The following is a 17,192-nucleotide window of genomic DNA, read 5'->3' as shown; positions in this document are numbered from 1 at the left end:
TTAAACTGCTTTTTTTTTTTTTTACTTATATGCAGAGACTAGGCATTATTCAAAATTTTTTAGTGGCTTATACAACCTGCTTTTAAAATGTCCTTCAGTTCATTGTTTCTTCATGAAGGTATTGATAAGTCAAAGAAAACCTGACATGTATAGAAGAAAGCCTTCCACCAGGAGTGGAACCAATTAAAAACGGATCTTAACCCCTGACATTCCTTGGAAAAGTCAGTATATCTAGAGCAGGAGCGTCCAATCTTTTGGCTTCTCTGGGCCACACTGGAAGAACTGTCTTGGGCCACACATAAAATGCACTAACACTAATGATAGCCGATGAGCTAAAAAAAAAAAAAAATTGCAAAAAAATCTCATAATGTTTTAGGAAAGTTTACAAATTTGTGTTGGGCTGCATTCAAAGCCACCCTGGGCTGCACATGGCCCGCAGGCCACAGGTTGGACAAGCTTGATCTAGAGAGAGGCTGCTGTAACGGGAGGAAGACCTGAATTTTAGGGTGGTGGTATCTGAGTTCCTGGGAAAGTCACTTAATGTCTCTTAGGACCTCAACTGCTTCATTAATAAAAGGAGATAATAAAGAATATCTTGCTTGTCATGACAGTCTCTCGAGAAGCCTTCAAAATTTAACATCTTTGACTAAAATACGTAGCTCCCTGGAATCAAGAAGAGGAACAGTGCTTGCTTGCTAAGATGAAGGTGGATTGGTAGCCTTTTCTCCGCGCTGCTTCAGATCTACATTGCAGAGCCCCTGAATGACTAATTCTGGAGATTTTCCTTTACCCCTCCGCCAATCATACTTTTCAACCAAGTTAGAATTTGTTCCTGCCTTCTTGAGCCAGCACCAACCTGTTTTACAAATGGCATCAAGCCATGCATTTCATTCAATGATAACCTTTCTTTCTCTAACCTCTCAAGGTGAACTAAACCTTTTTTTCCTGACTGTAAAAAATCAAATTATGTCACCTCATTTCAAGGAAAAGATCAGTAATGGCAGCCAGACCCAAAACACCATTTGTATGCAAAGAGAGTTAAACTGCTGGAAAAGTACCCTCGCCAGTAAAGTGTGGTATCATTAAACACAGACTAAATTTGAAGCAGAAGTGCTAGGAAAAAAAATATATCTTGAAATGTGATAAGGTCCATTACGCTTCTTGATGAGATTACTTGTCTCTCCAATACATTACCCAAAGGCGCTTACAAAACAAGGAATATATTACGTTGGAATTATCAGAACTTTTCTAAGTAGGTCAAATTTTGAAGCAAAAAATACTTCAAATTTTATGCAGTGTTGCAAAAAAAAAAAAACTTAAGAGTTGTACAGCCAAGGTGCTAATCACTTTTTAAAATAAATTTTTAAAAAAATCTTACTCTTGCATAAACATTAAATGTACCACTTTACAATGCAGAGTCCTATACCTGAGGTTATTTACTGTCATCTTAATTCATTTTTCAACAATAAACTGAATTTTTATTATATAAATATCTTTATTCATTTGGAAACTCAAGAATAGTTGGGCTCCAAAATAAGTTTAAAATCTAACTCATCATTTTGAATCTAACAGATACAATCCTAACTATAAATACAGAACACTTTCCCTCCTACTTACTGGGTTTTCGTTCACGGTGTTGTTACAAAATCACAAAATGCTGATATGAAATTTTTAATAAAATTTCAGTTTTCCTATAGGTAAATTCATAATAACAGCTTTACTATTTGTTTTTATAACTTTTTATATGGGATATTTAAACCAACTCACAGCTATAGCTATATGACTAAAAGTGTCCTATGTAGCAACATTGTCACATAAAAATTGACTTAATAACAGTCAATTCAAATACAAGCTAAACAAAGAAAGTTCATTGACTGGAAAGTAAAAACTTTTGAAAATTATCTCAAGTAAGAAAAACATAAAAATGTAGGTCTTACATTTCTAATGTTATGTTTATAAAGGTTAGATAAATATGGATCAGAAAAGTACTTGTGAAAATAAATAATAACAATATCACCCTGTTTAGCTTACCTCTGCCATGCTACCATTGAGCACCACTTTAGGTTCAGGCAGTGAAACCCCCAGTGAAGAAGCCATCTGGGAGTGAATATATTAGGCCAATCATAGTGTATTGTGAATTACTGGAAATAATACAGACTTGACACATTAGCATTAGTAAGTAGCAGGACTCTGAGAAAAACGAATTTAGAGCTGTAACATTTAAATGGCCTGTGAGAGAAGAAAGGGCAGAGTGAAATCCCCCAGGCACAGGCCCTAGGCAGGATGGAAGGTCATGAAGGCTAAAAAGCAGAGAACATTTTTTCAATGATTTGACACATTATCCAGACCAACTTCTTATTGTGAAGATGAAGAAATGTAGGACCAAAGAAACTAACAAAAAGGAGAATGGCAGCCCTAGAAACAAACTTTGTTGATGTCATATTTTTACCTAGCACTGACATTTACTGTGCCACTGGTGGTTCTTCTGATGACTAAACTCCTTTGGATCAGGACTAAAAACTGTGCCAAGTCTTACAAGAATTCCAAGCCAAACCATAACATCCTATTTACTGTCACAAGAATCTAACCTAGTTTAGAATGTTATTGTAGCATTCAAACATTTAACATGTTGTTAAAATTCCACTATGTATTTATGTATCCCCAAACAAGGTATGAAATTTGAGTTTTTAAATGTCTATGCCTGTAGGATGGACTGGCAGGGAGAGCAGTCGGAAAAATAAAACAAACTCAACAGCTATCTGAGAAATGCAGACACATGGACCAAAGAATTGGTGCAAAATTCTTTGGTCCACTCCGTTTAATGGCAAAAACCACAATTACTTTTGTGCCAGCCTAATAATCCCCTACCATAACATATATTGTAAAGACAGCCCGAGGAAGCCTATACGTGGACATAAAACAGTTTTTAATTAAAAGTTTTTTAAATAAAAAAGTTTTTAAATAAAAATAAGCAAAAGCCACAGCAAAAGCTTATAATGTGTTTTAAATACCACCATTAGCTATGGGCATTCCCTAAGCTTTTTGTCCCCAGGTTTCTTCCTTTCATGTGGCTTCAACTCGTACCTACACGGAAGTTTCTCAAATCTTCACCTCCAGCTCTACTGCTCAACAATGACGTCTCTAAGTCTCTATCTTGAATTGCCCAGACAGAGCAAGCTCTCAGATGTCCTGCTTCCATGGCAAGTACAAGTCTAGACAATAAACATGGCACTTCAATCTTCCTGAAAGAAGGCACCGCATACAAAGTCTGTCTCAGCCTGTGTGCTTCTTGTCCCCTGCCTCCTTCTGTGATTCTGTTCATAAAACCTCCATTCTAACACTGTGTTTAAACCACTGTCATCTTGACCTTAGGCTCCCCCTTTCTCCACAGAGGCAGACAGTCACAGAAATGTCTACTTCTTTCTAATGGTGCCACTGCCCCCGCGCTTGGTGCCAAGCCTCAAAGCCATGTGTCTGCATTTCTCAAATAGCCATTGAGTTTGTTTTATTTTTCCCATGGCTCTCCTTGCCAATCCATCGTACAGGCATAGACATTTTAAAAACTAATTTCATACTTTGTTTGGGGATACATATATATGTAGTAGAATTTTAACACAAGGAAACAAGAAACAAAATATTTAGAATTGTGTTTCTCCTTGGCCAAGAGGGGAATTCACAAAGGAGGTTTTATTGATAATGGTTAAATTCCATATCCTGCGTTAGTTATAGGTATCTAAGAGTTTATCATAGTTACACACACACACACACAAATATGAGCTATATGAATTATGTTATAATCAAGAGAAAATAAAAGTTATTATTTTTAAAGACGTAGATCTTTACAGGTTTTAAGAAAATTAATCTATTAAATGTTTAAAGTATGTTTTAATACTGAAACTTCTCTAAAATGCACTTCAGCATAGGAACTAACTTTGCATAAAGAAGCCAGTTCTGCTGTAAGTAGTCTAACATGCACTGGGTGGAGCACTGTCCTCTATTTTTAACCACATAAATAAATTCTATTGAAAATTCTGCAGAGGTAATTCACGTGAGTACACAATACTTTTATTTATTCACTTTGTTTTCTACAAAGAAGTTTCAAGATAAAAACCAAATTCAAAGATCACTTACTACACAAACCTACTGGTAGACCATGAAAAAAAGGCAGTAAAGGATCTCCCACTCTCCTGCAGAAAAATTCGAGTGAAGATCTACTATTGCCAAGGCCTGATGTTAGGCACTGAGCAGGTCTGCATTAGTCTATGTCAAGGTTTCTCAACTATTGACATTTGGGGCCAAATAACTCTTTGTTGTGGGGGGTTGTCTGGTGAATTATAGGATATTCAGCAGCATCCCTGGCCTCTTCCCCCTAGATGCTGCCCCCTAGATTACCTGCTGCCAGCTGTAATAATCAAAAATATCTCTAGACATTGCCAAATGTGCTCTGGGGTACCAAACTGCCCCCGGTTGAGAACTACTGGTCTACGCAAATGGTTCCCTCAGCAATGGTACCTGGTAATCTTGATATTGGGAATACACAAGAAGAAAGTGCTGAATTCAAGTACTTTTGCACTTCCAAGGAAGTAAGTTTAGACCAGCATAGTTTATTACTGCTTCCTTGTATACCATACAGTTATGTAAAGATAGAAGTAAGATAATTTCTAAATATACTGCCACTTGGGAAAATAATATGTCTCTTTTATTGTCTTCATATATTTATTCAATTAGTCAATAGTAAAACTGATTAGTCAGTATGTTAAAATGCAATGCAATTTTAAAGAAATTATATTTTCTGCCTGTTTATTTTAGGTCAATGAGCTCCATGATACCAATTCCACGGTATTTTTTGATTATTTATTAGCTCCTTAGCATTTGGCATGGATAATCACTCCTTTCTCCTGAATATGCTATTTTCTTTTGTTTTCCTTAAAAACCACAACTTTCTTGTTATCCCTTTTCTCTGACCATGACTTATCCACCTCCTTTACTGGCTGCTTCTCCTCTGTCCTCTAAATTTTGGAATTTCCAGTGGTTAAGTACTGGGCCCTCAGCTTTTCTCACTTCATCCCATCTCTCTGAGTGATCACATCTATTTCCATGGCTTCAGTTAACATCTACATGACATCTTATGCCTACTTGACATCTCCCCTTGAATGTTTCAAAAGCATGTAAATTGAGAAGTCCAAGCCTGCTTTTTCCAATTTGCCCATCTTCACACAAGACATCTCACTAGACCCAGTGGCTAAACACCATAGGATCATAATTGATGCTCCCCAATGACATCCAATTGTTTACCAAGTCCTATTAATTATACAGTATTTCTCACTCTGTCCACTGCCCCTACACCCCTGACACTGTTTAATCCAAGTGGCCATCATTTTTGGACTAAGCTATTGAAATAGTTTTCTAACCTATTTCCATGTGACTACTCTTGCTCTTCACGAATCTATTCTCCACTCTGCAACTAGTTTAAAAATATTATTCAGGTCATGCAACTCCCCGTGTAAACCTTTCAATCACTTCTGATTGCACTTGCACAACATGCAGCTGCATAACATGACCTACTAGGCCCAGCACGATCTGGATTCTGCCAGTACCTCTAAGCAACTTCCCCACTTTTTACATGTTTCAGCCATGCTGACCTTTACTCTCCTTCTCAAAGAGGCAAAACTATTTTCCATTTTGTCATATCCAGTTCCCTGTGACTAGAAGCATCTATGCCATTCAGGTTGTTTAAAGTTAACTTCATTTGAGAAACTATCCTTGATCCCCCAAAGACTATAGGATATGCTATATAAATACTTAACATGTATCACATGTTAAATTAATACAACACCCCTAGCAGCTCAGTATCATTTTACAGGTGAAGAAACCACGGAATAAGAACATTAGTTAAATACCCAAAACCAGAGGGTAATGGGCTTTGAACCATGATTCTCTAATCCCAGGGTCTGGGATTATCCATACACACACACCCTCTCTCCCAATGTAGACAGTACAATGTAGTTAGAATATATTTTGTGAACTATAGCATCACTTATTTCATACAACTCTTTTTAACCCCAAACCTGTGAATTTTCTGAGGGCACAAACTGTGATTATTGATTTCTGGATCTCCAGCAGGAGATGCTAAGCAATTGTGAATAAATGGACAAAAGAACAAATGAAGACAGAATTCATCTCAAGGGAAAACAATGCTTTATCTATTTAAGACTTTTAATACATTTTATTATTAAAATTTAAATTGATTATTAAGTTAATAATTAAATCAAGCATTTAAATCAAGCACTAATGTTTATTGATTTTTAAAACTTATTAAATTTTTACATTTAATAATAGCAGTGACATAATGCATTGACAAATGTTAAAGATCAGGATAGAAAACAATCTGTAAACATGAAGGCACTAGTACGCAGTAATCCCGTGGGTGACCAACCCCACCAGAAATTACATTACTGCACAAAGAAGTGGACACTGACAAGCTAAATGGCACTCTGAATCTGTCTCTAATGACAGACAAATACAGAAATTTCCGACCCTAAACCATGCTTTACAGGTTGTGAATATGTTCTTATGAGATAAAGACATTAGAGACAAAAAGAAAAAGAAAAATACCAAGATGATGGAACAATTCTGGAAGATGGTTTGCAGTGGCCAGCACTAAAGAGCTGCTCTGCTTTCTCAAAGGTTTAAGAATCTAAGAATGCCTGGTGTGTGATGTTCCCCTTCCTGTGTCCATGTGTTCTCATTGTTCAATTCCCACCTATCAGTGAGAATATGCGGTGTTTGGTTTTTTGTCCTTGCGATAGTTTGCTGAGAATGATGGGTTCCATATGTAACAAACCTGCACGTTGTGCACATGTACCCTAAAACTTAAAGTATAATTAAAAAAAAAGAATCTAAGAATGTGACATAACAGTGACCCTTCCCACTTCACTCCCCCCAACACTGGCAGCTGCAATTCCCTTTATCCTTTTCTTTTTCTGCAAAAAGATCATATGATTTCAAATCTCTTCCAATATTTTTACAGGTAAAGCTTGGCTGATTCTGTCAAGATGACAAAAGTACTGTAGCCAATGAAGGAAAAATGAACGACTGCAAATTGTATCAGATTGCCTGATAAAAGGCAAGTCAATCGTTTATGTCTGATGTTTGCATTTTTAGCTCTAAATTTTAGACCATGTCCCCTTGAGTGAAGAAAAAAAAATTTTAAAACACCATTACTCTATTGGAGGGGAAAAAAAACTCCAAAGTTGTGAAATTAACCTCTCTCTTCATTCACACATTCAGTTCTATTTTTGCAGTTGTACCCGTAATGTAAAAGATAAAGCACTTCAAGTCAATTCCAGGTTTCTAAAATGTCTGACTGTGCATGTCCCAGTTCTCTTCAGCACCTCCCAGAAGATTCAGCCAATTTTTATTTCTGCAGCGCATCAGTGTTTATCATTTGTTTTACAACAGCACTGCATGTTCTCAAAAACTGACTTAGATGTATTTCACCCTCCTCTACAAAAACTCAAGAGAGACAAATGGCCTTAAAAACAAAATCCACCACTGAAGCATGGTTAATTTACTAAAAGAGCATTTCTTTTTTTTAACCTGTCAGTTCAATATTTACTTTTTACAGTGGTAACTCCACACCATCCCCACCCGCCTCTGTATTTGTCAAAATTTATGACAAATTTCCAGCTTGTAATTAGGCATTCTGAAAATTCACTGTGGGAAAACTATTACTAGAGAAAAGGTTTTCCATTCAGCTTGCTTTATAGGAATACTGACGACTTTCATCTTCAGGAAGCCTAAGAGCAAAACCACGGATGCACTTCGAGTGCACATGTTTGAACAAACCTATTTCTTGTGGACAAATGCTCTAAGAAGTCAGACAGACTTGGAACAAAATCCTGGCTGTCTCTTATGAGCTGGGTAAGTAGCTTAGCTTCTCTGCACCTTAGTTTCCTTTTCTATGAAATGAAGATATTAATATTAAGTATTATATAGGGATATAGGGAGGATTAAATAAGAAAACCACATAGCACAGTGCCAGGTGCATTGTAAATGCTCAATAAATGACAGCCATTACTATAGTATAGAAAAAAAATAGCTTAGGGAAGGTCCTCACCATCCATTTGTTGCCATCCTCAGAATTTCACCATTCTCATTAGCAATGAAAAAAGTATCTGAGCAACTTGCAGCCCTGGAAGACCTCTACATCAGAGATGGATGCATAAGAGCTCAGATATGAGGCAGCCTCTCAGGCCCAACAGTGTTGCCTAAACCCAACTGCAGCGCCCCTCCAAACAGACATTAGAGGAGTCCATGAAGCCCATGACAGGGTCTTTTCCATTAGATCTACTCCTTGCTCTGTGAGCTTAGACCAATCTCTACTCCCTCATCCTCACAGTGAGAAGGTGGGCAAGACAAGCTCAGATAACTTTTGTTTGTAGAGAGAATTAATTCAGAGCTGGTGGGGGAAAGCAAGAGCAAGGAGTTTTCCCAGGGTGCAAAAGCAAGCAAGATATCTCAATGGAGACTTTTCCTAGCCTGGCATTATAAAATAATCAGGAGAAAAGCAATGGTCAGAAGACAGCCCAATATGCTCAGATACAACCTTTGGCTTTCTGCTTGGACAAATCACAACCCTACCATCACTCTAATAATTTTGACCAACAGTTGTAGGGCTAACAAACAGTGAGCACTCTATGTTCCCAGCAATTTTCAGAGTCTTGGCATGCACTGGTTCATCATCCCTCATGCTCAGGAGATCAGTGCTATTGTATTCATTTTCAGGTGAGGAAACTGAGACACAGAAAGGTTAAGAAATTTTCTTAAGGATACTGGATTGTGATAGAACCAAATTTGACCCCAAACAGTTTGGCTCCAGAGACTACAATCTTAATATCTACTATCCTCTACTCCTGCTCCCACTGGTAAAACAACCAGTGGAAACTCACTTGTGCTTTCTATGACTCATAATTCAATTTTATGTAATAATATTTCTCTAAACTTTATATTGCTGAGGTGGTATGAGCCTTTAGGAAACTTTAGGCCTCTTTTATTTAATGTTCACAATAGGCATATTTCAAAATGCTGCAATTCAACTAGATTGAAGGAGGGAGTGTACCACAGAGGTGTGGATTACACAACCTGGGCTCTGAAGTCATAGCTGTTGAAGCTATGTGATAGATGCATGGGAAATCTCTATACTATTCACTCTATTTTTGCTTGTGTTTGAAATTTTTGATAACAAAAGAGTTAAAAGCAACAAACATTTTCAACCACAAAGAAGACAACAGAAGACTAAGCTGTTTCAGGATCTAGGCGGACATACAGCTTCAGTAGATAATGCCCCTGCTGACAATTCCGGGCTAAATTTCAAAAAATCAGAGTACAGGAACTTATTCATCAATATTTTTACTAATTCAAGAACCCTGTCCCCAAAATACTTTAGTCTTTCTATCTGAAATAATAAAGGCATTCTCAGAGTTGAATTTTTTGCTCAATGTAATTTTTGTTGTTGTTGTTGCTACTGTTACTGATTGGAAAACCTTTTGCTTCCCTCCGCATGACAAGTTTATCTTTCCACAGCCTACAAATTATTAAAGACGATTTGCAGAGTCAGACTTAAAAACATCTACCCCACTATCTTTTTCACAGTTCTCTTAAAAGATTAAAATAAAGAAACTTACCCGTTTTGTTGTGCATTCCCTCTTTGCCAAAGTGTGCTGTGGTTTCGCAAACTAGCTCAGTCCTTCTGAACTTTTCTGTATCCGTTACAATATTAAAGAGCCACAAGGAAGGGAAGTGGTTAGTCAACTTGCTAATTTTATCAGTCCCTCCCACTGGTTAAATAGTACCTGATGCTACAGAAGCAATATCAGTTTTCCCAACTCATTGCCCTGCTACTGAACGACTTTATAAAGACTGCATAACTTGGGGGCAAAGACAGTTACTATAGCTGGTATGCAGTCATGAGAGAGTTAATGAATGAACATTTTATTACTATTAATAAGAAGCCTAATAGACTACAGAAACCAGCAATTCAACAGAATGAGGAGGAGGAGGAGAAGGAAAGAGAATGTTTGTCAGCTCCATACTCTAAGTATACTCAATTTGGGTAGGAAGGGGAGTGATTTTTTAATGCAATCAGAGGACGTGTGGGAAGTGGCTGGTGTTTCATTTGTTGATAAATGATTCTGCCCTGGAATGGATCCAATTTACCGGATATAGAAACTTCCACAACTGGGGGCCCTGGCTCTGACAACTTTCTTTCTCTGAAGCTTACTAATTAAAACACAGGGCAAAGTACCAAATGTGTCCCTCTGAATGAGGGAAAATTAGACATCCTCTGAAGAAGCAGCTATGAATTGTTTCTTAGATGGAAAGGCCTGCAGTGAATGAGAGGAAAAAGAAGAGGCTGAGACCGATTTTAACGAAATAAAATGATTTTGCTGTTTCAATCCCACTCCAAAAGATTTCAACATATAAAACACTGTCACTCCAGAACCCTAGATGATGCAATTTTCTGAGCTACTTAAATGGGTGCATTTGAATTAAATCTGGAGTACTCACTTTGAAGTGCCTTCCCCACCATATGTAAGGATTGTGGCATTAGAAAAAAAAAAGTCTGAAAACCAAATCATCCTGAAGCCTCACTAGCTCTTGCTTTTGATTGGCTAGGAAAATGTTTCTTCAAAGAAATTCTAATTTTTTAAATATATTTACATGTGGTAATAGTTTCACAAAAAGAGTTAAATTTGGTAAGCTGAGGCAGGTTGAGGAAACTAGCAATTCTGTCATTGATACCCTTCTTAGTATACCCCCAATTCAGTGATACTTAGCTTATAAAATAAAGAAAGGAAAAACTTTGAAGACTTATTGAATTTATTTTCCACCTCCTAAGTCTCTTTTATAATTAGATCTAAGAAAATGAAAATCTAAGTACTACACTGAAGGGAAATACAAGCAATGCCTTGCTCTGAGATCTCTCCAATAGTTTCTCTTGAAGAACAAAAACTGCACAATTCTAAGCCCCCAAGGTCATATTTTTATATTTGGTCTGAGTTTAAGGTGAGAACAAACACCTGAAATCAATACTTCATAGTCATGACTCTGGCTTTAGTCCCTCTCACTTACATCTGTGGCTTTTGCATCTTCAGGAAAGAAAGAAGAAAAGACACAGTTCTAGAAGAAAAAGAAGAGGGGGAAGTGAAAAAGAAAGGGAGAGAACTTTGCTTCATTGTCCCCTTCTCCAAAACTCTTAACAGCTTCCCCAAGCATCTAGGTTTGGTGGCACCTCCTCGGCTTCATCCACAGGCCTTCCTCACCCATTCAAACACACCTACTTGCCCCTCTCTGAAATCCTGGAGCATATTTCATCATCCTCTCAGTCTAGGCATAACTTATTTCTATGTAATGTCTTTCTAGAAGCCTGTAAGCCTCTTTAGGACCAACGTATATTCTCGATGGTCACCTAGAGCATTAAGCTGCTCAAGCACAAAGCTTCACTTTTAAAAACAAGTATTTTGTAATGCCGCTTTTACTAACCTAACACAAAGTTCATAGTTTATACAAACAACCTCTATACATAATATTCTTTTTAATCATAAAGTGCTCCAGGCATGAACATAACTTACATATTGAGGAAGTCATCTGATGCCTGCCCTACTACCAACAAGTAAATATGAATTAAAGAGAAGTAATAAGCAGCCAGTACTTTCAAGAAGAGTAAGAAAGTGAAAGACTGGAGGGTTGAGTGGTTACATGGACATTAGGCTAAAATTTAGTATTAGAATAAGAAACAATAAAGCAGGCTTACAGGCAAGTGATAAAAGGAAAATAAGAGTAAATGAAGTCTAGATAACATGCCAAGGCAAATTATAGATGGTAAAAGTAGAGAACACACAAAGAAGAATTAATATTCTCTCATAAGATCTGATATTTATTTCTTATTCATAAAAAATGTTAAAGGAGTGTTAATTTTGCTTTTTGTTGTATTGAACAAGGGTGCTACAAATGAGCACTGATGGAGCTGCACTGTGTTGGTTATTCAAATACCATGAGCCACCTTGTTGTCAGCAACATGGTTTTCCAAATGGTGAACAATGCACAGTAAACCTTCCAAAGCAAAGAACAATTTTACCTGAAATTATACAGTAGCTGTAGTCTTAGGAAATTCAACGCATACTAAAATTGAATTAAAGCAATTTTTATATGTGCAACCAGTTTTGTTTCTAGGCTCAAATAATTATAAACAGGTGTTTCACCTATATGACTACCCAAAGGGATTGTTGAAAATGCAGGACACAACTTCCGGGTCCAGTCCTCTCACATAACAGGACTGCAGTCCACTAAATGCCAGTAGTGCTCTCCAAGAATTGCGGCATCCAGAAAACACTTTCCAGTCTTCCCTTAGGGGCCAGTACAGCCTCATTGAAAAGCACTACCCTAGACAAACTACTACCCTTCAAATAGCTGGCTTTGGGAGTCAGGTAGGCACATCAAGATGTGAAGGAGACCAGGGCAGGAATGCGCTGAATGCAGAGTGCATGCTCTGGCTGGCTAAGGCCAACTGTGGCCATCTGCTCTCAACTGTGGCCAACCAGGATTCTGAGCCCCAGCAGCACAGAATCCCCATCTATCAAGAGAAGGTGGACATCTGGATTTTTATGTGAAACCTCCTTTTTAAAAAAGGGTTGGCAAACACTCTTTGAACTATGCAAAGTTTGTCTTCAGGCTAACATGATTACTGGTTGCTCAATCAAAAACATATAACAACATTTACAAAATATGTAATGTCAGAGTATGGTATTCAGTGTAACAAGTACTTTGATCCCCTATTGTATATAGGAATTATATAGAATAAACTGGAGTATCTGCCAACATGTTAATGAGAATTCTCTAGGAATATATTATTTTTTCGTTTTTCTTTTTTCTTTGCAGTATTTTCTAATTTTTCTAAAATAAACACATAAGGCTTTGCAGTAAAAAAAATAAGCAATAGAAAATATATTTCCATTTTAAAAATTGGAAGATGGTAGTTATAAAAAGCTCTTTAAATACACTCAGAAAAAACTACCATTAAAATGGGCAAAACAAATTAAATTCCTTTCAAATACCCAGTTCTGCTTCATTTGAAGCACTAGTTAAAGATCAGATGTAAAAATTAAACTGTCTGCAAATCAGAACAGGGATATGCCTGGTAATGGAATCATTACCTTGTGTTCTAGATATGTAAGTCATTACATTATCTCTTTTATTAGATAGTCAGAGCCCACACAGGAAGGAGGCAAGTCTGACTGCGTGTCATAGAAAGCACCCAAATGAATTGTGCATCAATTTAAAAAGACCTAGTGTTCTAAAAGTGGTAAAAAATAAACTTTCCTATGAGCAATAATAATAAAGTTAACCTTTAAAATGAAGGTGCTTTAGTAATTTAATTACCTTTTTCCTATTTACAAAATTAATATTAGAAGATGAGTCATGATGGAATTCAATAAAATGATTTTATTAACTTCCTCTAAGGCTTAAAAAATACTTTATTAAACCTCTCTTTTTATAATTCAGTCTTATCCTTCACTCTGCTGAAGACTTGGACCACATTTTATTCCTATAAAACCTGATTTTCCCCCAAATTAGAAATATGTAACTAGAAATGATTCAAAGCTGATCCTCCTAGGTACCAAAACACAATATCCTGAAAAATAAGCTTACACCTTGAAATATCATACATAATAAGACCACTTAAAACACACATTTATATAAACTATATATAATTATTATTTTACATATTATATAATACTATATAAATACATATTACTATATATGTAATTATTATTGAATTTTCACAATTTAGAAAAATGTACCACTAGACTGTATAGAGAGGGACTAATTGAACCATGGTAACTGGTATGAAAATAATGATGATACAATTTTTAGAGATATTACCTTTTCTTTTTTTCTTAGGAAGCATGGTCATGCATGGTGCTTATTTTGAAAGGAAATTCAACCTTTTCCCTCTTAAGTTGTATGCTGACTAGAGCTTGAGTTCTTAAATATGTGTTCAAGTTTATTCATTTCAATTCTGCAGAATCAGAAGATTATACAGTTTGTGAACTAAACCTTTCCTTTCAATTGTATCTTTCAATTTTGATTACAAAAGCAAATGTTTACAGGTTTGAAAATTGCTAGTTCAACATTGTTGGGGAACTCAGGGTGAACAACAAAATTACCAATTGCCCAGCATAAAAAAAAAAGAAAATCTCATTAGCATAGTATCATGCAGTATGTTTTTCTGAGATGCATCCCAAATTTAGTCTCTTTAAAATGCCTTTGACACTTGACTAAATTTAGTGCTAAGGTGATTATTTTTAGCCAAGATTTTGCTTATTGACATATATTCAAATAAATGAGAAAAACTACCACTGGAACACAAAGTGTCTAAATATGTACTTGCTGAAAAGAAGGAGCATTCCAGTGTGCCTGTCTTCTCTAGTAAACATAAGACATAACACTCAACTTCACTGGTAAGCAAGTAAATGTAAATTATGAAACATTAGCATTTTCATATATCATTGATGCTAATAGATAATGACAAGCACATGATGTGAAAAACACTGCTGGTAGGAGTGTAAATTGGTACACCTTTCCCAGGGAAAAAAATGTCACACTATATCAAGAATCTTTTAAAACGTTCACACTCCTTAAGAGTGATTCTATTTCTAGGAATCATTTCAAAAGAAAAAAAATCAAGGCTGTGGATAGTGATTTATGTAAATGAATGTCCATCACACTGCTACTTTAAAGTGTCACTGAATAACTGCAAATGGTGTATATTCCCAATATAAGGAAAATTGTAAAAGAAATTATGGTATAATTATGTCATTATTATAAAAATTTCTACAAATCATCATACTGAAAATACTGAATAACACTAAAAAATGAACAATACTGAGTAAGAAAGGGGATAGAAAAATATACATTATGACTTGGTATTAATGACCCAAGTCTTAGAACCCAAACATACACTTGCCATTCACACCCTCACAATTTCCCCCAAATTTTATCCCACACTCAATGGAAAGAACACCAAAAGAAAAGCCCAGAGTGTGAAGACTGTGTCCTTTACTTGTCCTTTAGCTTCTGGAATTTTAGTTCATTTTACTTTGGTTTAGTGGATTTTAATTTTTCTCCTTGATAAAGTGAAGCTTGTCTGGCAATTCAGAAGCTTTAGGTGAAATCCACCCAACTTTAATGTGGAAACAACTGTCATTGGGTCCTTATTTTAGTTATTCCACAAGAAATCACATTACTTTTTAAATCAGAGTGCTGAAAATCATGTCTGACTTATAGCAAAATGAATTTTTAAAATTTTACCTGGGACAACAGTAAGAGTGAGCGTTGGATTTAAATCAAATGAAGAAGAAAGAAATCTACCTGTATCTAGTCCGTATAAAACCAAGCACTGGACAAACTGGAGCTCTTTTAGTTCTCAAAACAACCCTAAAGGTTAAGTTTTCTCGTTCCTAATTTACACATGGGGAGACTAATTTACCCAAAGATTAGATAAATCGGCCAAGTTCTCACATTTGGTAAATCAAGAACCAGAATTCATTATAGTCGATCCTGACCACAAAACCAAAGACTAACACGATATACAAAGATTTTATAATGGAATACAGGTAGTTAACCCGTGGTAGTCTTCAAACACACTTTTCTCGTCTGAAGTTACTATGGTGGAAGATGAAATAGGAGATAATGGAAAATTGGGTAAAAGCACACAATTGAATACATTAACTGAGCCTATATTTTCTCAACCAAAAGTCAGGACACAGGATCTGAACATGTGAAACAGAAGTAGTCCCAGAGTTTCATGTTTCATGTAACCATCATTTGCCTAATGTTTGATGAAAATATATATATATATGTGTGTGTGTATAAGTGTGTTGTAAATACCAAATTAAATTTATAATTCTATTGACTTTAAAGGTAAAGTCACACAAACAATATATGATCATAAAATCAAGTAATACACAAAATATATATAGACAAAGCAAAAATTGCCTCATTATCCTACACTACACAAAAAAGCCAATGGGAACAATTTGGTGGCCTCCTGGACTTCTTTATGTTAACATTCACAAAATTATGGTAGCACTTAAGGAAATGAATGTTGTGTAAATTGTACAAGTGACATGAGGCAGGGTTTAACCTTAAACACATTGGTTTAACTTCCAGAGGATCTCCTTTCTAACTTTTTATTTTGCTGGGGCCAGAGGGGAGAATACTCCACAAACAAAGAAATGGAGAACTTTGTTGTTCTGATTTATTTATTTTTAATACTTTCCAAAAATCCAAAGTATTAGGTGGTTGATTCTGCCATTTATTCCTGTTTCCTTTTGAGCAAATCATTTAATGCTGCAGCTGAATGTTTCCCATCTATAAATAAGGGTGATTACCTAAAAGAGTTCTGAAAAAGTCAATGACTCAGTAACTATATGGAATTATATTTCAGTATCTTTCTTTTAAAATCTGTTTTAGAGTAATGCAACATGCTTAACAAAAATGAAATGCAAACCTTTAGAATTTCAAATGAAGAATTAAGATACCATTGGGCCACATGTACTCACAACCTATTATGCAAAAAGGAATGATAATCAGTTCACCAAATAATAGCCATACCACTGTTAAACTTTCTGCTTTACATAAACTTGGTATTCCACTACATTTAAAATAAATCTCTAATTCACCTTTGCTTTACTCAGTCTCTTTGATATGGTTTGGCTCTGTGTCCCCACCTGAATCTCATCTCGAATTGTAATCCCCACATATTGGTGGAGGGGCCTGGTGAGAGGTGATTGGATTATGGGGGTGGACTTCCCCCAAGCTGTTCTCTTGATTGTGAGTGAGTTCTCAGAAGATCTGGTTTTTTGAAAGTGTGTGGCACTTCCCCCTTTGCTCCCTCCTGCCACCATGTGAAGAAGCTGCCTGTTTCCTCTTTGCCTTCCACCATGATTGTAAGTTTCCTGAGGCCTCCCAGTCATGCTTCCTGTTGAGCCTTCAGAATGTGAGTCAATGAAACCTCTTTTCTTCCTAAATTGCCCAGTCTCAAGTAGTTCTTTCTAGCAGTGTGAAAACAGACTAATACACTCTTCTTATATTATTACTATGCCCCACTATGAAATATCTCCCCTTGC

The 17,192-nt window shown here is 36.2% G+C and overlaps 1 protein-coding gene across 24 annotated transcripts in view; it reads right to left on the bottom strand.

Annotated features, from left to right (window-relative positions):
• The window catches only part of HDAC9 (histone deacetylase 9), a 911,762-nt gene that overhangs the window by 700,608 nt on the left and 193,962 nt on the right, over positions 1 to 17,192 (bottom strand). Inside the window, exon 1 of one of the 24 annotated variants that reach the window (XM_055115735.2) lies at positions 9,687 to 9,955. The exons of 22 other annotated variants lie outside the window; for them this stretch is intronic. In XM_055115735.2, coding sequence (XP_054971710.1) covers positions 9,687 to 9,702 — 16 coding nt within the window. In that variant the 5' untranslated portion in view covers positions 9,703 to 9,955. Of the gene's footprint in view, positions 1 to 9,686; positions 9,956 to 17,192 lie in introns of those variants that run through there. One more of the 24 variants, XM_055115745.1, reaches the window with a different exon arrangement.

The sequence above is a fragment of the Pan paniscus genome, chromosome 6 (assembly GCF_029289425.2).
Source record: "Pan paniscus chromosome 6, NHGRI_mPanPan1-v2.0_pri, whole genome shotgun sequence".
Classification (NCBI taxonomy): domain Eukaryota; kingdom Metazoa; phylum Chordata; class Mammalia; order Primates; family Hominidae; genus Pan; species Pan paniscus.
The sequence above is the reverse complement of the archived record's forward strand: the minus strand, read 5'-3'. Positions and strand labels throughout refer to the sequence as shown.